This window comes from Cottoperca gobio, chromosome 22 (assembly GCF_900634415.1).
Source record: "Cottoperca gobio chromosome 22, fCotGob3.1, whole genome shotgun sequence".
NCBI classification, from domain to species: domain Eukaryota; kingdom Metazoa; phylum Chordata; class Actinopteri; order Perciformes; family Bovichtidae; genus Cottoperca; species Cottoperca gobio.
The window spans coordinates 4,426,938-4,448,790 of NC_041376.1; the positions used below are offsets into that span (position 1 = coordinate 4,426,938).

The 21,853-nt window shown below is 44.9% G+C and overlaps 1 protein-coding gene across 2 annotated transcripts; it reads left to right on the plus strand.

The window, feature by feature from the left end:
• The first annotated feature begins 742 nt into the window (after positions 1–742).
• ttbk2a (tau tubulin kinase 2a) lies at positions 743–21,501 on the plus strand. Of its 2 annotated transcripts, XM_029460586.1 has the most exons (16): positions 743–1,119; positions 6,103–6,256; positions 8,286–8,433; positions 9,732–9,805; positions 10,364–10,504; positions 11,165–11,269; positions 11,563–11,628; positions 11,728–11,820; positions 11,944–12,069; positions 12,265–12,422; positions 12,541–12,748; positions 12,825–13,042; positions 13,272–13,818; positions 14,632–14,970; positions 15,773–16,791; positions 17,041–21,501. In XM_029460586.1, the coding sequence occupies exons 2-16, from the start codon at positions 6,188–6,190 to the stop codon at positions 17,486–17,488; spliced, it is 3,759 nt and encodes a 1,252-aa protein (XP_029316446.1). In that variant the 5' UTR covers positions 743–1,119; positions 6,103–6,187; the 3' UTR covers positions 17,489–21,501. The 2 variants fall into 2 exon arrangements, with proteins under 2 accessions (XP_029316446.1, XP_029316447.1); XM_029460587.1 differs by lacking the exon at positions 14,632–14,970.
• Positions 21,502–21,853: the final 352 nt, after the last annotated feature.

Consider the following 21,853-nt stretch of genomic DNA (forward strand, 5'->3'; position numbering starts at 1 on the left):
ATAGGCTATATATTTGCAATAATGTTTTTTAAACAGCTGTGTTAAAGGACTTTTGTGGTGAGTGCAAACAAAACTAAACAAACAAGAAACAGAGTCTCTTAACTTGACAGAGAAATAGAAAATGTGCACTTTGCCAGGTGGAGGATTATTGTTTTTATCGGTGAGTCAGTTACAAACGCCATCTTTGACCTAATGTCGCCTCCCAGTGGCCTTTGCGAAAAGTGTCTCAAACTAATTTTATTGACCTTTCAACCATTATCACAGGTTCATAAAGACAATTACTATTAAAAACACTTATCTGTTTTGCTGTTTAAATATGACGTCAATACTAAATAGACCACACAAGTTAAAGTTAAAATAAGGTTGATGTTATAATGAAACAAAACTATGTACACCACATCATTCTAAATAGATCAAGAGTTAAAAATAGACACATATTTGATTTTGAAATGATCTCAGCTAAGAATGACGTAATATCTCATCACAAATTTGAAATATACTATTCAGTGCTGTCCTATGTCTCTTTTCTACATCTTGGGATGATCAATTTGTTTAGTTAATTATAAATTATCATTTAAATCAAAGATTAAAGGTTAAAGGAAACCTTTGAGGGACGTTCCCTGAAGGCTCTCTAATGTTACATTTACATGTATATAGAATAATAATCAACAAAAATGTTAAAGCTGCAAAAAAAAAAAAAAAAAAAAGATCTTTGATTGTGTACAGCGCGACCCCGCGACGCCGCGAGCGAGCTTTTAAAGACCCCGTTGCGCGCGCCCGAGCTTGTTGCGAGGGGCGATGGAATCGGGGCCGCGTGCGCAGGAAGGCTGATGACCATCACAGAGTCGTCACGTCACGGATCCGCAGCGACCGATAGAGATGCTGAGGTGACAGCAGGCAGAAGGAGAAAAGGGACGATCACGCTCAGACATATTTCACCCTCCGCTTGTTTATTTGTATAACAATCACAAACGCGACCGCCGCCATCTCTTCTTCATGGACTGCTCGCTCGCGATGGGATTCCGCTCGATGTCGACCCCTCCGCCTCCAAACGTAGAGGATTTGTTGTAACCACACCCGGCTGTTCTTTGGATCAAGGATTGGCAGCAAAGACCCGAGGTAAGGATTCAGAAATCGCGAGGCCCCTTTTCTAAAAAAAAAAAACCACGCACTTCGTTGTCGCGTGCAGCTGCATGGGTTGACTTTGTTATCCTGCATGTTGTCAGAGCTTACAGTATAACCTCCTCCTACACGCCAGGCGAGATGAGGTTGCGTGGCCTGTCTGTGTGGCGGCCAATATGCGTGGACGCGCCTGAGTAAATCTGCTGTGGCAACCAACTCGCTATGCAACAGCGGAGCCACTCAGCCAGTCCACAGCAGGGGGGGGGAGGGAGAGAGGGGGTTTAATGTTTGGAGACCAGCATTACAGCTGACAAATATATTGGGACATTGCTGCAGCTTGCTACCTGACACATCCCTTTGAAAGCAACTTACCAGAGATTTGTCTTTGCACAAATGGCTCTTAAAATTAAGGGATTTGAGGCACTCTACATTTAAGTTAATTACCCAAACTGCATCCTTGATGGTGAAGGATTCAGTGGAGCCATTATGCCAAATAAACACACACTTATCTGTCACAGTTTCTTCAGACTGGATCAATTTCATCCATGCTGTGTGGCTTGAGTGTGGAGGGCCTCCCCATGCTGGCTCCTCTCCAGGGCTTGTCCTGCACACAGAGTTGTCAGACCAGACACTTATTTCATCCAGCAGCTTCCCCGGCAAGTCTCCACGACTTGCTGCTGAGCCAGGCCACACTCAGATTAGTCCGAAAATTAAGCAGATTTGATTTTCTCAAAGTTATTCTCACTCGAGCCACGCACATGCAAAACTTGCTTTTTCAGCCATTCAAATGAGGAGATTTCCTGCTTTTCTGTTTTAAATCATAACAAACTGAATATCCTCGGGTTGTGGGACGGATAAAACGAGACATTTAAAGACATCTTTCACTATTTTCTGACATTTTGTAGACCAAACTAATAATCGATTAATGTAGTTAGTTGCAGCCCTACTTATTTACTTTTCCCGGAGCCGGAGGAATCCTCTGTTGGTGGCATCACTCATTGACATTTCATGATGCTTTATGAAGCTGTAAAAACTTGCAGCTTCCAGCAGAGCAAAAGGGCAGAGGCGATGACAAGCTGCTGTCAGCAAATGAAAATGGCACTGCACCATCGTCGGCGTGGAGATGTAGGAGGTCAGGAAGTGTGATTCATGATGAGACCACGGCAGCTGGTTGTCATAGATTGGTTTCATTTTTGCTCCAAAGTTTGCTCCTCCTGGGCTGTTTTATTTTTCTATATTGATGGTGGTTTCGTATGGAGCAGGAGACGGAGGAGGGAGAGCAGAGCCGTGCCGTGCTCCTCTGCGAGGTGTGAGATTAGTCCCAGCGAGAGGCAGCCTGGATTGTGCATAGGTGTGTGTGTGTGTGTGTGTGTGTGTGTGTGTGTGTGTGTGTGTGTGTGTGTGAACTTGTGCAGAGTGTGTACGAGCTTGTGTTCGAGTGTGTTGGACAAGTGGCTTGTTATTCGCAGTCAAAGGGGCTGACTGGCAGGTAGTGTCCCAGTATCCGTCCTGCTGTTCTCACACATTTGGGCTGTTTAGGGATTTAAAAAAAGCCACAAGATGGCTTCCACTTATCCAGACTTTATAACCTAAAAGTATAGGTTAGGATCAAAACACCCTTATCTTCTTCTATGCCTTCCTCTTTTCTGTCCATGTTGTTCTCATATTCACACTCTGAGCTGTAGAGGTTGAATGTCTGTTGTCTCTCCCAAATTACCAATTGAACCATATTGTAGACAGAAAGAAATGTCTCATGCACGATTGCTCAGATGTGACAGAACAAGTGTTCCTTCCCTTAAAAGAAGGAAAACACCGGTGACCTTGAAGTTGTGACACTCGACTCACAGCAGAGCGTATTTAATCAGTGTTTACAGCGAGTCTCTCTCACGCCGCTGTGGTCAAAAGGCTTTTGTACAGCATGTTTTCTTCTGTGCTTTTGAAGGCGTGCTCTGTGTGTTTTGCGTCGTTACCAATTGACATAATAACAAGAATTGTGCTGATGTTGTCACAAGACGGCTCTGACTTTGTTTCTATGTGCTACACACGAGGAGAAATACAGGTTTTCGTGCCTGACATTGACATAAATTGTTGCTAGAAGGAGAAAATACAGAAGAGTTTGGACCAGTGGGGCTTTAAAGAGACGTGTTGGCACAAAGCATGGCCACAAAGATTGATTCAATTTAACTTCTCTTCTTCCTCTTCCTCTGGGAATGTCTCAACAACTGTTTGATGGATTGCCATGATGGTTTTATACAGACGTTCATGATCCCCAGAGGATGAATCCTCCTGCACCACCTTGTGATTTGGAGTGAAGTATCTGGGGAAATATTGTCCGGATTGCTATGAAATTTGCTACACACCTCCATGTTCCCCATAGCATGAACTGTAATAACACTGGTGACCCCCCTGACTTTTTATTAGTGTCTTGTACTGGTTTATGTGGTTAAAACAAGCATACAAGATGCTCATGTTTTGTTCTTGGACATGCAATACGTCAGTAAATGCCCCACTAGTGAAGCTTTTACGTGTCTGTTGCTAACAAGTGGCTGAATGAGACGACAGAGGTTGTCTGGGACATTGAACGTTGGACTGGGTGATATGTACGATTGCTATTTTTAACATGCTGACAGAGCAGCGAGCGTGTCTGCAGACTCATTAGATTATAAAGGAAATGTCACTCTTTTAATGTTATACAGGTGAATAAAAAGGTCTGAAACTCCACTGTAATAACCCTAATTCAACCATATAGTGCAATTTCTTAATTAAAGTTGCACAAAGAAGGGAAAATATAAATATCGATTGTATTTTATACAGATAGAAATATTATAATTAAATAGAAATGATCTCCTTCATTTACTTGTTATCATTATTATTTATATTTACTTGTTTATCTATGTGTATGTGAACATATCTACATGGAGGAACTTGTCTTTTGGTGAATTAATTCAAATAAAACACTAAATCTTAACTTTAATCTTGTCCGTGTTCATAGTTACTCTCATAAATCTAGACATCAGGACAGTCGATGGTAACACATATTAAATACATACTAAAATAATCCAGTTCAAAGGCTACTTGAGTGATAATGTTTCCAGAAGAGATTTATAATCCAGTCGTGTCGTCTGTTAAAGTTGAACCGTACTCCTGACTCTCAACCCCGGGTCACATTTCAAGCTTGTCATTTCACGGTTATCTAGTCCGACCACGCTTTTGCCCTCTTCCATCTCCCGACCTCCTCCTGATGCATGATGGGATTGATTGCCTCCTTGATGTCGGGATCATGCCCCGTAACCAAATAATTTTTTAAAGGCTAGTTGCATAACCGTAGATGCCTGCACGCTGTGTGCAGAGTGATGAGTCGAAGCGTTTGAAGTCAGACTGAGGAAGTCACCAGCGTGTGCTCTCCTGGGGAATGTTTATCTATGACATGGAGGTAATAATAGAGATAAACAGGAGTTTAAACAACACTTGATCCTTGTTGTGTGGCATGTAGGAAGTATGTGCTATATGCCAAAAGATGTATTGGTTATAACTAATGGCTTTATGATAAACAGTTTACTAAGAACAACTTTTTAGGTTGCCAGGTAGCAAATAAACGTCTTTTTAGCTTGTTAATTCATTCACCTTCTGGAAAAACCTGTAGAAAATCTGGACCAAAATGATGTTATTTATAATTTATTAACATGTGTAACTGCAGACTTGATAACTTCTTAGATAGCGTGGACTCCACAAGTATTTATTATTGTAATAACAATCTTAATACTACTAAATATATGGGATAGGAAGAGGGATTCTCACAATCTGGCAACCCAGATGTTAATACTGACCTTTGAATCATTAGCAAATTATTTATTAACCAATAATAAAGTCAGTAAGCCAACTTACCTGACTAAGAAGTATAACTTCTTTCTGTTAAAACCCAAATCTGGTATTACAATGTAACCTCACTTAAAATAATCCTGTTGTGATGCACATTTCTGTAGCCTTGAATTAAGAATACAAGTAAAACTCTCTTGCAGAATGCTATCTGAAGCAAATGAATGAACACGGATGATAAATGGCCGAGGAAGATGAAGCCTTTTGTAATTTAAGACGCAGGACTTTAGTCTGCGAGTTGGTCGTTGCAAGTGTGTCTAGAAAGGCAGCTGCTGGCAGCAGGTGTGGCAGCTGCAGCGATGGTCGGCGAGCATCGGAACGCTCCATCCTTTGTCTCTCAACTCGGGAGACTTTCAAACTTTCACATCGTTCAAGTCGTCATAAAAAGAAAACAAACAGGCCTTTTGCACTGGGCACCCAAAATGTGCATATATGTTATATACTGTAAATTATAAGCAGTGTTACATTTTATTATCGTTTCGGGCTTCTCACCGCTTCAGTTAGCAGCTGCTTGGAAACGCTGCGGGGCTGGTGGGGGGGGGGGGGGGGGGGCTGCTCTGCTCACGCACCTGTCGTGACGTGTTTCTTGGAGACATTGTGCTTTCTTTTTAACGCCGCAGTTGGGAACGTCGACGCTCCGACAGCGATAGCCCTGTTCCCACACTGTTAGCAGTAAACACGATGTATAATGTTTGACCCTTCGTCATATCTGAGCCACGGAAATTGGAAAAGCCATTCATTTGTGATCACAGGTAATGTCAGGTCAGGGGCGGGTGTAGCGGGCACCGCAGCATTTCGCAGTTTCACACGCTGTACACGCTATACACACACACACACACACACACACACACACACACACACACACACACACACACACACACAGAGAAAGAGGTGCTAAAGGTCAAACATGCAGATGCGACCAATGAAAATGTTTGGCCACACTTGACAGATTGGTTGCACTCTGGAGATCTGCAACTCAAGAATATAAATAATCTCAAAATGCTTAAATCATCATTTTAGGGCAGATTAGCCCAAATTACGAGAATTCGACTGATCTCCTTGATAGTTGTTCCTCAATTTATGAGTTTTCTGTCTCTTCCATAGGGTTCTCCATCAATGCCCGTCCCAGTCTGAGGCTGCTGGTCGAGGGGGGAAGCAGTGAGGACAGCGTCCCTGGTCCACAGACGGGATGAGCGGGGGAACGGAGCAAGCTGACATCCTGAGCGTGCTCTCCCTGGTCAAGGAACGATGGAAAGTGGTGAGTGACGTTATATTCGCCGACAATAGGCAGCAGTGTGTTTGTCCAGCCCCATCACTGCCTGCCCCGGGCTCACACTCGGTGCCACAAACAACAACTCTTTGTTCTTCAAACAATGCTCTCCCCTGCTTTCCTCTAAACTGTCTCACCTGTGGCTCGGACAGTTTTGGGGTCGTGTCTCTGTGTCCAGTTAGGGCTGCCTGCTGCAGTACGGGAGATCCAAAAATAGCCTTTATAGCTATTTGTGGCAGTGCAGTGGGCTATAGGCAGCTGTAGGCAGCAGCAGCAGCTGTAGGCAGCAGCAGCAGCAGCTGTAGGCAGCAGCAGCAGCTGTAGGCAGCAGCAGCAGCGGCAGCAGCTGTAGGCAGCAGCAGCAGCAGCTGTAGGCAGCAGCAGCAGCAGCAGCTGTAGGCAGCAGCAGCAGCAGCAGCTGTAGGCAGCAGCAGCAGAGCAGCAGCAGCAGCAGCAGCAGCAGCTGTAGGCAGCAGCAGCAGCAGCTGTAGGCAGCAGCTGTAGGCAGCAGCTGTAGGCAGCAGCTGTAGGCAGCAGCAGCTGTAGGCAGCAGCTGTAGGCAGCAGCTGTAGGCAGCAGCAGCAGCAGCTGTAGGCAGCAGCTGTAGGCAGCAGCTGTAGGCAGCAGCTGTAGGCAGCAGCTGTAGGCAGCAGCAGCAGCAGCTGTAGGCAGCAGCAGCAGCAGCAGCAGCAGCTGTAGGCAGCAGCAGCAGCAGCTGTAGGCAGCAGCAGCAGCAGCTGTAGGCAGCAGCAGCAGCAGCAGCAGCTGTAGGCAGCAGAGCAGCAGCAGCAGCAGCAGCAGCAGCAGCAGCAACAGCTGTAGGCAGCAGCAGCAGCAGCAGCACGACAGCAGCAGCAAGCTGTAGGCAGGCAGCAAGCAGCAGCAGCTAGTAGGCAGCAGGTAGCAGCAGCAGCAGCAGCAGCGCAGCAGTGCTCTTCGGGGGGCTCATGTCTCTCAGTGCTGTACCAGCCTGGGTGCCCATGTGAGGCTGTTACTCCTTACTGGGCAGCCACACCCCCTTGGCAAAACCACTTCCTGTCTTCTAAGGAGAATAGTTACATAAGAATGTTGCAAGCTAATCCCACGACTTTAGCTCTAGTGCGGCAACAGGACTCTCTGTCTGTCTGCTGTGTGTGTGTGTGTGTGTGTGTGTGTGTGGTGTGTGTTGGTGTGTGTGTGTGTGTGTGTGTGTGTGTGTGAGTGTGTGTGTTGTGTGTGTGAAGGACATGTGGGAGTAATAAAAGCTGTACTAGTACTGAGAGGGTGATGTTCGACAGAGTGATATAAAGAAGAGAGCATTGAAACATACTTCACACTTCTGGTGCCTTGTGTATCGAGACAAATGTGCAACCATGTCGGTCTGCTCGATCAGCACCAAGTACATGAACTGAGCGAGTTACTTAAAGCAATTAATCGGCAACTATTCTGGTCATTTATCTATTTGATAAATAATCCTTGAAGTCATCTTTTTAAGATGAGGTCACACACAACCTACTTCAGGATTTTCATCTCTTATAATATTTCAACATCTGCTGCAGTTCTTCTAGAGTTCACACGTGCACAAACTCTTTGCCCTTCAAAAGGGAGGTCAGTCTAAATTAGAACAAAAGGACAGTTTGCTGTGCATTAAAGAAAAGTAGGTCTACGGGGGCCACTTTACACCCCTGGCCTGATTTAATGTCATAGATAGTTTGATCTTTGTAATGAATTATAAGCGTTTATTACACTGTATTAGCCTGCTTTGAAGGTTGAGACTCACTATAGTTTGAAGGTTTGGGATGAATAATCTCCTGAGTATCGTATCTGGTCACAAACTGACCACAATATCTGAAGTCTAATCTTTCAATACATATATTATATGTTGATATTCAGCTGTATGACCTTGACCTCTGACCTCTGAGAGCAAAAGATGTCCCCACATTTTTTATAAATGTGCACCTCACTCGTCCGTGCACATTACACGCAGACTGTAAATGTGGTATTTCTTCTCATGCACGGTCTTATCATCTTCCTCTAGGTGAAGAAGATTGGGGGCGGCGGCTTCGGGGAGATCTACGAGGCGGTCGACCTGCTGACGCGGGTCAGCGTGGCGCTGAAGGTGGAGTCGGCCCAGCAGCCCAAACAGGTGCTCAAGATGGAGGTCGCCGTGCTCAAGAAGCTCCAGGGTGAGTCGAAATGGATTCAGTGGATTTGGTTACATTTCTGGAATCCATTGATGCTCCGTGGCACGATGACCTATTGAAAACAGGACACTGAGGAGAAGAGAGACATTTTCTGTCAATAACTTGTGAAACTAATGGCTGAAGAATCAGAGCAGGAAACGTCCTGCTTGTAGAAAACGCAGGGATGGCCTTTGTGCATCGATAGCAGGGTATAATAATCTCTCCCTCTGAGACCAGGTATAGATCATCTGACTCATCTAAAAACATCATTTGTCCCAGGGTTCAGCTCGGTGTGCTGCAGAACACACCCTCATTAGATAAATCCTTCCACATTTCAAATGTTGATGGTGGTTTAAGAGTTTCAGATGGGCAGTGACAGAGTATTTGTACAAGAGGAAGTTTATGTTTGTGTTCCCGGACACACCCAACGTCTCACAGCCGAGACAGAGGATCAACACAAGAGGGGTGGGGGGTTGCATACTTTTACTCCTCTCTCTCTGTCTTTTTTTTTAACCGTGTCTCCCCCTCCCCCCCTCCTCCCTTCCTGCCTTTTGACCACCGTGCCTTTTTTTTCTTCTCTCTCTCCTCTGAGAGGAAAATCAATGAGCTGGGATTATGTTTGCTGTCTAATGGCTGCTGCCTCGAGCATCATGTGTTCGTTGCTTCCAAAGGGAACCAGCATGTAACTTGAGACGGGCCCCACACACACACACACACACACACACACACACACACACACACACACATTGCTGACCTGCACAGCTGTAAAGAATAAACATCGACCTTTATAGGAAAACGAATGAGTCATATCGATCTATTAACAGCTTCTTTTTTCTTTTTCTTTGGATCCATTAATTGGATTTTATTTATTAGAATTTGGTGAATCTAAAAGTAGTGGTTTTAACATGGAGGTTTGGTTAGTAACTGTTTGCATTCACTGCATGCTGAAGGGTTTGGGGTGTGGCCGCAGTCTGACTGCCAGTGCAGCAATGTCCTTTGAGACCAGAGCACACACACATTTGCTCACACACACACACACACACACACACACGGACACACAAAGGCATTCGTGCACACGTGTAGACCCGGCATTGTGTGCTATAGCCTATAAATCAGCAGGGTAGGCGTTACATTACAGGGACGCTGGTGGAGGGCAGAGAGATATGAACATGCACATCACATCATAATGACTCGCACAGCACGCTGCATCTTACGATCAAATGAAGCGGCTGACTGAAGCGACCTCTTCTTCTCCTCTGAAAGTATCCTGAAACTCTCTTCTCTTCCTTTTTATTTCTTAGGTAAAGACCACGTGTGTCGCTTTGTGGGATGTGGCCGCAACGACCGCTTTAACTACGTGGTGATGGAGCTTCAGGTCGGTCTAAATGCAGAGGACTCGACGCCTCATAAGCACTCATTCCTAACCGAGCCCAGTAAATACAACTTGTAATGAAGCAATAAGTTGTTTAGCGGATCAACAAATAAATGATAAATGATATTTGACACATTAATTACTTTTAATTGGGACAAACTCCACTAATATAAAAAAATGAAATACTGATTGTAACTAATAGAAAACAAACAAATGACTTAAGCCAGACACATCTGTACATCATACATCATTAATGAAACATTTGTACGTGTGGAAAATGTATATTTACCTGAACATCTTTGTTTATTTTGTATTTGTTTTTTAAATCTCGTATGAAAAACACCCCATGTTCCATGTTAGTGTTGTAAAAACCTGAAAAAGTTCTGTTAAAGTATCTAACTGAAGTCGGCTGCTGCTGTAATGTGATTTTATTTGTATTTATATTCCAGTTACTTTTATGTTGCTTCCCAAAAACAAGCAACAGATTCGTTTTGACATGTTTGTTGGGACAGACAGAGGTCACGCTGTCAGACTAACTCATCTCGTACGCGCCTCTCTCAGGGTCGTAACCTGGCTGACCTGAGGAGGAGTATGACCCGGGGAACCTTCAGCATCAGCACCACGCTGCGTCTGGGCCGTCAGATCCTGGAGGCCATCGAGAGCATCCACTCTGTCGGCTTTCTGCATCGTGACATCAAACCGGTGAGTCACAGATAGCTCGGCGCAGCGCAGGATGTTTTTTATTTCATCACCTAAGTTTCCAGTTATTCCCCACACGGAACATTTTTATTTCTGCTGTCTGGGTCGTGTTTGTTACACTTGCACATATTGTTATTATTGGCTGTTCTTTTGTTGCACTGACAGTAAGATGGCTCACTGTGCGTGTTGGCTAAGCGCCCAAAAGGTAGCTGAATGTAAATATTTTGAGCTTCTGTATTCAGTTATATTCCACCATAGGAACACATTTATTCTACGGGGACTACAAGAAATGTTGATTTATTTATTTGTAAGGGACATGTACAGAGAAACGCTGCAGAAGCAGTGTCTGATGTACTGCACACGTGTGTGTGTGTGTGTGTATATATATAGCTAAATATAATTTCCAACACTCCTTTTAAGCAGCGTTAATAGTTAATGTAACCATTAAAATGACAGCTTAAAATCTTAAAATCAGTGCATATGAACACTGAAAAACAAGAACAACCATCTGTGTCAATGCAAACAAACATTTAAACAGACGAATGAAAGAAATAAAACAAAACGCAAAACCTTTTATAGACAGAAAATGTAAATTGTGATTGCATTCACACATAATTCATTGTATTGTTCTTTTAACCATTGCGTCCTGTTTTTCTGCTTCAGTCCAATTTCGCAATGGGTCGCTTCCCGAGCACGTGTCGAACCTGCTACATGCTGGACTTTGGTTTAGCTCGTCAGTTCACCAACTCCTGCCAGGAGGTCCGACCTGTAAGTGCCCTCCTCTGTTACTGAGTGTGTACTGAGCTTAAAGCTTCTTCTTATATCAAAGGTTGCACCGCCTCGTTTTAGTTATTCAACAGATGATTTAACACAGTTTTCTACCAAAATAAACAAATGGTTAATGCAATTGAATAATGTTATGGGTTAGATAAAAGATTAGTGAACATATAAGTCATTTCTATAATAGTTTTGTGTTATTTTTGGCTGGAAACCTATGATTTAGTTACTTTTATTTGAATGTATTAAAGTATTTAATGTCTGTTTCTGTCTTTGTTTGTCAGCCTCGTCCAGTGGCGGGGTTCAGGGGAACGGTCCGCTATGCATCTGTCAATGCGCACAAGAATAAGGTTAGTATCGCTCTTGTATTAAAGCATGTGATGAACACAACTTCCTCTTTTTTCGGCATGATTTGATTGTGATAAAATATGATCGATGTCGTTCTGCAGGAGATGGGTCGTCACGATGACCTGTGGTCTCTCTTCTACATGCTGGTGGAGTTTCTGGTCGGTCAGTTGCCGTGGAGGAAGATCAAGGACAAAGTGAGGACGACCAACAATCGCTGCCGGTCCTTCATGGAAGCTAAGCAGCCGTGTCCAGGTAGCTGTAAGTAATGAGATGTGACAGGTGTGTGTGTGTGTGTGTGTGTGTGTGTTCAACCTCAGGAACATGTGGGGAAGCTGAAGGATACTTACGACCATCGTCTGATGCTCAAACACCTGCCGGCAGAGTTTGGTGTGTTCTTGGATCACATCTCCAGCCTCGACTACTTCACGAAGCCCGACTACCAGGTACTGTTCACTTTGTCAGCTATTTTAAGTGTTTATTCTTCGTCTTGATATTTTTCTGTGTGCATGTTATGATCCAGAAAGATATGTGCCTTTTTCTTTAAGCACCACAAGTGTTCCAAACAAACATTTTCTGTGTAATCCCACTAAATAAACACTCATAAGAAGGATGATAACGTATTGTTTGTGTTGTTACAGCTGCTCATGTCAGTGTTTGACAACAGCATGAAAACCTACAATGTCGTGGAGAATGACCCTTATGACTGGGAGCGGACCGGCACTGATGGCACTTTGACGATCAGTGCCAGTGCCACGACACCGCAGCATCACACCCGCCTCACTCCGGCACACATGGGGTACGTTTGATTGAACTAAATACAGTTCTTTTTCATTAAATACTATAAGTGGCCGTGGAAGAGACTCCTCACTCAGCCTCAAACATTAAATAATGTTTGTACCTTTTTGTTTCCCCAGTATGGCGAATGCCTCCCTGATCCCTGGCGACATGCTGAGGGAAAACACCGACGAGGTTCTGCAGGACGAGCAGCTCAGCGACGCGGAGAACAACCCCGCTCCGGACCGAATGCCGGGCTCTCCCCTCCACCCGCTCCGCAACCAGGAGGCTGACGTCTGGGAGGAGTTGGACCGCAACCGCAACCGCATCAGGACGGCAGTCTGGAAGGTAGCTGTAGTTTTATACCCTCAAATGCTCTCTTGAAATCAACCTGTTCACTAACAAAACTGTCTGCTTTCCATAGGCAGAGGAGGAACACAGCAACAACCAGGGCAACCACGGACTCCAGAGCCCCTATGCTGCGCCGAGCCTGGGCTCCCCGGTCAAACTGCACTCTGAGGTGGCGGCTTCAGACCGTGATGGTCCTCTGCTGAGGAAGCTCCGCAACATTCACAGTTTGGATATGGAGAGGAGGCTCAGCCTGGAGGCCAAGCCCAGTCAGGATCGCTTCCTGGAGGCCGGGTATGTCTATCGAGTAACTAGAGATGCACCGATTGAGATCTTCTTCACTCACACTGAAGAACTTACTCTCTGAGAACTTGTGTGTGATGTTACTGTAACTATCATGCAGCACACATGTGTGTAAATACAATATGAGACTGCTGGCCGACCGATCGATCCATCTATATGTTAATCATTTTAAGAATAGAGCAGACAGGTGATTGTTTGAATCTGTCTTGTGTCTGTTCAGTTCAGGGAAGCAGCAGCTTGGCACCCAGCAGCAGGAGACGGAGGTTGACGGGGCTGCAATCATCCCGGTAACTCAGGGTCAAGCTGTACCTGCCGGGGAGCGTCATGACAGGGTCTGGCACTATGATGAGGAGTTCTTGTCTGGTGGTGGTTCTCCTAAACCAGCGTCCTGTGGATCTCTGGAGCATGGAGAGGGGGCAGCCATTAGCGGGGGCTTTGTGGCCCTCAATCTGAGCTCTGGGAGGCAGGATATTGACTCAAGGGAGTGGGTAATGGTGGAGAGGCCCAACGGCTCTCCAGGAGCCAAGGCCACCACCTCGGAGGAGGACGAGGAGCCAGAGGTGCTCCAGCCAGGGGATCAGTCTCCTGGATGGGAAAAGGGCAATCCAGGCCCTAACTCTGGCAAAGCAAGACAAGAAAGCATGGCTTCCTCCAAGGGAAGTACAAAAGTGGACAAGTTGGAGCTTAGCATGGGCCCTGTCGGGGCTCTGCCCACCGTCACTCCAACCAGCCCCGGTGAAGCTCTTGCTGAGGGAGTTCTCACGCAGGTAAGCACTTTCATTTGAAGGCCATCTCACAACATGGCATACATGATACTGACTGTAGTCAGCATTTTACAAAGTTAAAAAGCTGTACAGACCCTCAACGCTAATATCATACAACAGTCAGAGTGCCACCAGCTGCATCTTGCTGTAGTTAAGTTAAGTGTTACTGCTTTGTGTTTCCTCGCTTATTCGCTTGTGTTTATTTGTTAGAATATATATTTGTGTCACAACTGCTTTGTATCAGATCACAGCATGGGGGAAAAGAGAGCTTATGGGTTTGCAATGCACTTTGATTTGCATTAGCTGTGCATACTTTTATCTTATTTGCAGACATTTGCAATATGTTTGGTTGGTTTTATTTACTTAAATTAAATTAAGTTATTATTTACTCAAATTAAATGATTTATTTACTCAATATGCTTTGATTATTCTCATTTTAAATTACTTTTTTGCTCCTTTTTACTTTTTATAACATTCAGCCAGCCCACCGAAATCCTGCTCAATCTACAAGTTCAACGCTTTTACACATTTGTTGAGCAGCTTTTTTTTGTGACTGCAAGAGGAATAACTGTCCGTTCATTCTCTCCTACAACCAGAACCACTGCCTCCAAGTTCATAATGTACACAGTCTTCCCAAAACCTTCCTACTTCGCCTCTGTCTTCCTTCCCTAGCCTCAGATCATCCCCTTATCTTTAATATTCTCCCGTCGCTTTACCGGTTCAAAACAACTCGGCATCGTGCTCCCCACCATTCCTCCACCATCTTCTCACTCCCTCACCAGTCTCACAACCCCTCCTCTCCTTCCCCTCTCTTAGCTCCCCACCTCTCCTCCATCCCTGCCTGAGGAGGTCGCGATCCGGACATCCAGCCCCATCCCTCTGCGCTCTCCCAGCCCTCACACACTCCTGACCACCTTGTCGGACCCATTGCACCTGCGCCGGCCACTGGGCATGAGGCGCAGCCAGTCTGTTGACCCGCAGCAGCAGGAGCGCCCCTCCTCTTCCTCCTCCTGCCACGCCTCCCTACCACTACCACAATACCCTGCCCCCGGCACCCGCTCACCCAGTCGCAGGAAACTGCCCGCCATCCCGGCGGGTGCTGCCAACGCCAAGTTTCCCTCTGTCATACGCATCACTCGTGCCCAGCTTCAGCAGGTGATGAGCCCATCACAATCTCCCATTAAAAAAAACCTCCATTCAGCTTCCTCTACGTCAGTAGCAGTACCCCGGCTGTCAACATTTTTGTTCTTTCTTTCTTTTCTGTTCTTTTTTTTTTTTTTTGTTTAAGTTGCTTATTTTGGCTTCTTTGTTCAGTTGGCTTGTTTAATGTGTTGTTGTCAGGCAGCTCTCTCCAGAAACCATGAGGGGCATTGTGCAGGCCAGACAGAGCATGGGTCAGATGTGTCCTTGTGTCTGGACATGTGTCCTTGTGATCTGAATAGGGGGTGTGTGTTTGTCTGATTGTGGCATGTGTGTTTGGAATGTCGAGTCATGACTACAGGTTGCATGGTCTCTTTTGTTTCAGATCGTCTTTGTCCTCTCTATCTTTCTCTTTCTCTCTCTCTCCCTGTATTTGTTCCTCACCCTCTCTTCGCTGAAGCCCCCTGCGAAGTTGCGTGAACGTTTCCTGTCCTACTTGCTGGTTTAGTACTCACAGCTTGACTGACACTGCCATAGCACTTGTGTGTTTCGGTCTGATAATGGTAGCTATGGTATTGCATGCTGTTGCCAAACTAATCACCATTTATTACCCCATATTATAAAATTCTTCTCTTTTCACACATCTGCATCAGGCTCTTGCTACAGAACTACAGCACAACTCGACATGTTGTAGTCTATCAGCAACATGCCTTTGACAATTAGAATATTATTCCCAATTTAGTATGGTTTATTTATTAAATAACACCGTTGTGTCTTTCTCTTCCCTCCCATGTCTCCACCTCCCCCTCTCCTCCAGTTGACGGCTCAGCGTCCCTTTGGGCTTTCCTCCCACTCAGGATCAGACAGTGCTCCACAGTGCCTCCTGCTGGAGAGGCGTGGTGAAGCTGAAGCTGAGACTCAGCAGGTGCAGGAGCTCACAGCGGACATCAGCTCCCCCCAGGACCACGTGCCCACCCATCCAGGGACACCCACAGACCCACTGGCTGAGATGCTGGTCAATGGAAACATCCACAAAAAACCTCAAAGCCCTGCGCCAAACCGTGTGTCTTCCCCTCACTCCCCCTGTTCTCCACACTCGCCTCCTCTGCACTCACCTTCCTCTCCTCGCTCCCCTCACTCTCCTCACTCTCCTCACTCTCCTCACTCTCCTCACTCTCCTCGCTCTCCTCGCAGCCCTGTGTTTGCCAATGGCCACCTCTCCCCTACTGTTAACAGCCAAAGGGATTTAAGTATTGGAGCATTCCCCAAGCTGAAAGACCCCGAGAACGATTCTGGCCCGACTCCCTGGGCCACAGGGCCTCAGCTAAGGAGGGAGAGGAGCAGAGAAGTGAACCATGCCGACGATCAGACCAATGGACCAGCCTCCTCCCCCCTGTCTGCCCCCCGTAAGGACCCCAGCCGGAGGCAAAGTCGCATCCCAGTCCTGGAGCCCTCCAGCCTGCTGGAGCTCCCTCCTGCGGGGTCTGCCAAGGAGAAACTCCTGCAGAAGAAAGCTAACCACCATGGCCCGGTCCCCTCTCCCACTGCCTCTCCATCCCTCTCTGATAGGCGTGGCCCCATGGTGGCCTCCCTCGCCAGGGACCCGCTGTCCTCCACCTCTGACCGCTCTCAGGACGAGGACTCTCTTATGGGCTCCCGCTCTGACCGCCAGGGAGACGACGCTCCTTCCCTCTCCTCCTCCTCCAGCCCTCTGTCCCGCAAGAGCCGGATCCCTCGTCCCGTTCATTCAGCTTCTTCTGCTGAGCAGCTGGCTGCCCAGTTCCTGCCGCGCCCGCCCCCTGGAAAGCCACCTTGCCGACCCACAGCGGAGGGCAGGTAATTTGTTGATCAGCATCTTTTGCTTTCATGGATCAAAATTTGAATCATTAATCACACTATTATTGTTCTCAAACATCTGTGATGAACAGCAAGAAACAAGGAGCATGATATTATGCTAAGCTAAGCTAAGCTAAGCTAAGCTAACCTACTGGCTCAGTTTGATTTATCGCCTTGTTTCCTGGTTTGCTTTGAAATATATGACTTTGCTGTTATTCATAACCTGCACTGCTTTTTGTATCCACTTAGGCTTAGGCGATATCGAATCCGAGCTGGCAGCAACAGTGACTCAGACCTCCTGACATGCCTTGCTCAGCTGATGCATGGTTCCCGGGGCTCCCCCCTTCACCACCGCTCCTCAGCCCAGCATGGGGGCTCCAGGATGGGCATCTGCAGCCTGACGAGCTCCCCCCACCACCACCGCAGCTCCAGCGCCTCCCCGCGCAGCTCCTCCTCCCTGCAGCGCTCCGTCAGCTCCTCGCCCTCCCGCCACGAGCACCGAGGTGGCGGGGGAGGGGGTTGCCTGGGACGCAGCCGCTCTCCTCCCAGCTTCTCTGGCTCGCCACCTCCCCGCCGCTTCTACACTCACCACCAGGAGACCTGCTGCAGCCGGCAGGCTCGCACGGGACCCTTCCACCTGTCCAGGGGGAAAAGCTGCAGCCGAGATGGCAAGTGCTCCAGCAAGCTGGCCAGATAGTTGCCCTCCAGGTTACGCTGCCACAGCAGAGAATGGGAAGACTCTTATATCTTGATAGTTTAGACTGCAGTCAGGATAAAAGCCTGAGTCTTCCTGTATAACTTTTCCCTTTTTACGCTGTCAGTCTGAACCTTACACGTCTCGCTGTTTCCTTCACCCCTTCTATTTGCACACAGGGTTTGTCATTCATTTATGTGCCCAGCTTTGTAGGAGTACTTTAGTAATGCACTTCCATAAAGTTGTCGGACTTGTGAGAGACAGATTTGAAAAAGAATGATAAAAAAAATCTGCGGCAAGAAACTTTTAGTCTCTTAAACTCCAAAAATGCTGCTTCCTACATTTCCCATAATGCAACTCAATAGCATAAGTGCCCACTTCTTTAAAAACCTTCTAGTTTATAATGAAGGTTTTCTGTTTAAAAGGTCTGAAGGCCAATCTGACATCCGCAGGTTGAATAGCATTCCTTATAACGAGTAAACTGAGCCTCATGTGTACAATTGCTGGAGTATCCCTTTAAGACGACTTATTAGACGAGCCGTGTCGGGTCCTCATTTTATTTATATTATTATGTTGTAGTACAAAATAATGTAGCTGCAAAATTAAACCGTGATTTCCCAATGCAGGCAGCACTATAGTATGTAAGTCCATAGTTAGTTGGGCCAGTGGGCACATAAATAAATCAGTTTCCTGTTTATTCATCTTCATGCATCCTGCACCACAATATAATGAAACTTATTTATCTCCAGTATTAATGCACTTGGATTACACTGATGGAATATCAGTATAGCTTATCACAACTTAATTAAATATTGGCCTGGGGTTGACTCAGTTATCTCCTCTGCATTTGGAGATTGCAGGCAGGGTATAATATTTACTTTATGCTATATGTGAGTGCATAAAGCCAATATTTGTGTACAGTTGTATTTATTGAGATATTTATTTTGATGCTTTAGCGATGCTTAAGACTCCCACCCTCTTCTGTGTGATAGTGGATGTATGGTTTTGTGTCACTCACATTGGTGTTTAAATGTTTCAATCGAAAGGGATAACTCCAAAGTGACCCTTCTTTATACAATCAATCATGTCAGGTGCGTGAGGACACACACCTTTTTGTGCCTACTGTGTTGCTTAGAGGGAATCAAAAGATGTTCCACTAGCTGAAGGGATTACAAGTGCGGTAGTTTCTCAGTAGTAGCAGTAGTAAGCTTAAGCAACACAAGGTACATTACTGAGTAATGTTCAGACGCAGATGTTTGTCTCAGCGTGTGCCTTGGCACTTTAGGCAGCTTGAGGATTCACTTCGTTTGTAAATTAGACAAAAAAGGGAGCCAAAAACAGACAGCGGTTATAAGACGACCCTTTTCAGCAGTGTTCTTTTAATGTAGAAAAGGTAGCAACACAATTTGTTTGTAAATCAAACAACAATTTGAGCAACAGTTTGACTTGAGTAGCTTTTATTTGTGATGACAAAAAGGTGAAACCCGTCTTCAGCTGTCCTGCGTCTCGACACCAGGTCAGTGTTTGAGAAACAAAATGTGAATTTCAGACCTCAAACAACATTTTGTCAAACGTTATTGAAAAATGGAGGCCATATGTAAATATATTTCTCACACCAAAATGATGTTCCATGCTTCCATGTGCAAGAATGTTTTTTTGTTTGTTTGTTTTGTGCCTCCTTGCGCTGGAGAATGTCTTTTTTATATAATGACATACGGTATGTTTGTGCACAAGGGAAAGGAATCAGAGTATTGTTTGTGTTTGATTTAGTTAGGATTCCTCACTGTAACGCTCCTCCACAACCTCCTCCCACTCCTCTGCTTGTAAGATACTGTAAAAAAAATAACTGCAGCTTCCTTCCAATGCTACTCTTTGCATGCTCAACAGAAAAACACAGAATCAACTACTGAGTAAAAAGCTGCATAGCACTTCCCACCTCACAGCATTTTTCTTGTGAAGATTTGAACCCAGCAGCAACTTTATTACCTTTTGAATCTATATATTTTCTCTCACCCATCTTCAAATTCTTTCTACTATTCCTCCCCCCCCACATTATATATATATATGACTAGTTTTCTGCGCTTCCTGCACTTGCTGCACTTCCTGACTTGGGATGATTGTGTTGCTGGAATATGATAGACTGTACTTTGTATTAGTGCAACGAGCTGACGTGACACAAAAGAACTAACCAGAAAAATAAGGAGAGTTTTAAGCACTTGTATTGTGTAATACAACACATGAGTTTAAAGATTTAAAGGGTTAGTTCAGACATTTTGAAGTGGGGTTGTATGAGGTAGTTCTCCATAGTCGGTGTGTGTTATCTACAGAAGATGACGGTCGAGTTATGGCATGAGAATGTATCTTAGCCAAGGCCGACCGAGAAATATCATTATCAGTTTAAGTGTACGCTATAGTTAGAATATTTTCACCACTTCACCTTGCTGTCAGAACTGAAGCCTTCTCTTCAAAGCCACCAGACTCCATTGAAAAAAAACAGTAATTTTGCCTTCTACTGTAGATGATACACTGACTATGGTTCAGTACGTCATACGTCCCACTTCAACAGCAGTCCTAACCTCTATAACACATGGCTGCACACAAAAAAAATCACATTGCCAAATATTTTGATAGATTCTTGCAGATGTGGTTTGACGCGAGACGCGAGTGTGTAGAGATTGAATGGGCACATTGCTTTGCAGATGTATAAAGTGTGCTGATTCCTGCAGATCTTGCAGATACCCACGCTCGCCTCACAGAGCAGCTACGATGACTCATCCTGAAGGCAGACAGCGTTCAGTCAGTCAGTCGCCTTAATGTCTCCTCTCTGCCCCTCTGTGCATAGCGAGGGATGACTGAGCCTTGTCTGTGTTGGAGATCATTCCACTATTCGGCCAAGCCAAGCCTTCCTGTCACTTATCCCTTTGTGTGGCACGTGCTACCATGCCTGTCAGCGTGGTCAATACATCAACACTGAAATCAATGCTGTCAGACTCTTGAGCTTCAAACCGGAGAGCTCCATGTTTTTCTGTGAGAACGCGCGGGGCCATTTGTCGATCGACTGGTGGAAATGAAAAGCATTTTCAGGGTGCAGTATCCAAGGTGTGTTTGTTAGCGTGATAACTGCGTGCCCTCCAACTGGGGCGTGCGATTCCTACATGTCGCCAGCAATCAATCTTTGAATCCTCCCTCTTTCAACTCTTTCAGATTTCAAGATATTTCAAGCTTTCAAAAATTCAGAACGCTGTTGTGCAGACTTTTAATATATACCTGTGAAATATAAAGTAATTATTTAAATACAAATAATTATTCTTAAACCGTAATTTACATGCTAACGGGCTTCAGTGGAAGGGAAGAACAGACACTAAACAGTGCTGCTGGTTTTAAAGGATAATCGTATTTCTTCTCATGCTTTTTTTAAAATTATGCACATAAGTGGTGTGGCGTTGTAGTGCTAGTGTTACGAGAGAGAGATTTTCTTTGTCGCTCTTTAAAGTGGCCTGCTCATAGAAAGGTGTATTTATAGTAGATTGCCAGGTGTTTGTGGTTACAGATACCCATATGCCAGCAGAGCAAACCCAGATGTTTTTGTTTTATTTTGAAAGGTGAGATGGAAACTAATGAAAGCTTTGGTGTGCCCTGGTACACCTCTCATGTCATAACATCGGATTACTTGTTAGTAACTTATATATACTTGACAGAAATTATTTATTGTGACATTTGCTAATTTGCCCATCCATCATTTTGACTTCAATTGTCGGGATTTTTTAATGGTTGATATTTTTATGTTGTAATGTATGTCATGGTTTTGAAATGTTACTGTACAGTTTCAAGGAAAGAATGTAACATGTGGGAGTTTTGCATTGTATATAACTGTAATTATTTATGTTTATTCTATCATTTGTATCATATCAATGCCTTGTACAGTGTTTTTTTTTCCTTTCTTTTTTGAAATTATTTTGTATTTTATTTTTATAAACTGGTTATAAATAAAATACTCATTCCGCATGCAGACATAATCTTGTTAAAGGTTTCCTTTTTTATTCCTGAAGTTTCAGCCTGTAGAAAGAAGAAGAAAAAACAAAAGACAACACCGACTGAACAAAAATTGGGAGAATTAAACCTAAGATTAAGATATATAATATACAACTAAAATACCACAAAACATGGCAAAAAACAAACTAAATACGGGGAAGATTTTACACTTTTTGATTTGTTAGAGCAACTAAGGAATGATCCCTCTCCCAGGACAGGCAGACATGCAATAGATAAGTGTACAGAATAATTAACACACATTATTAAAATGACAGTATTATACATAGGATGCAAACATATTTAACCCTTGTATTATGTTGAAAAGAAAAATACGTT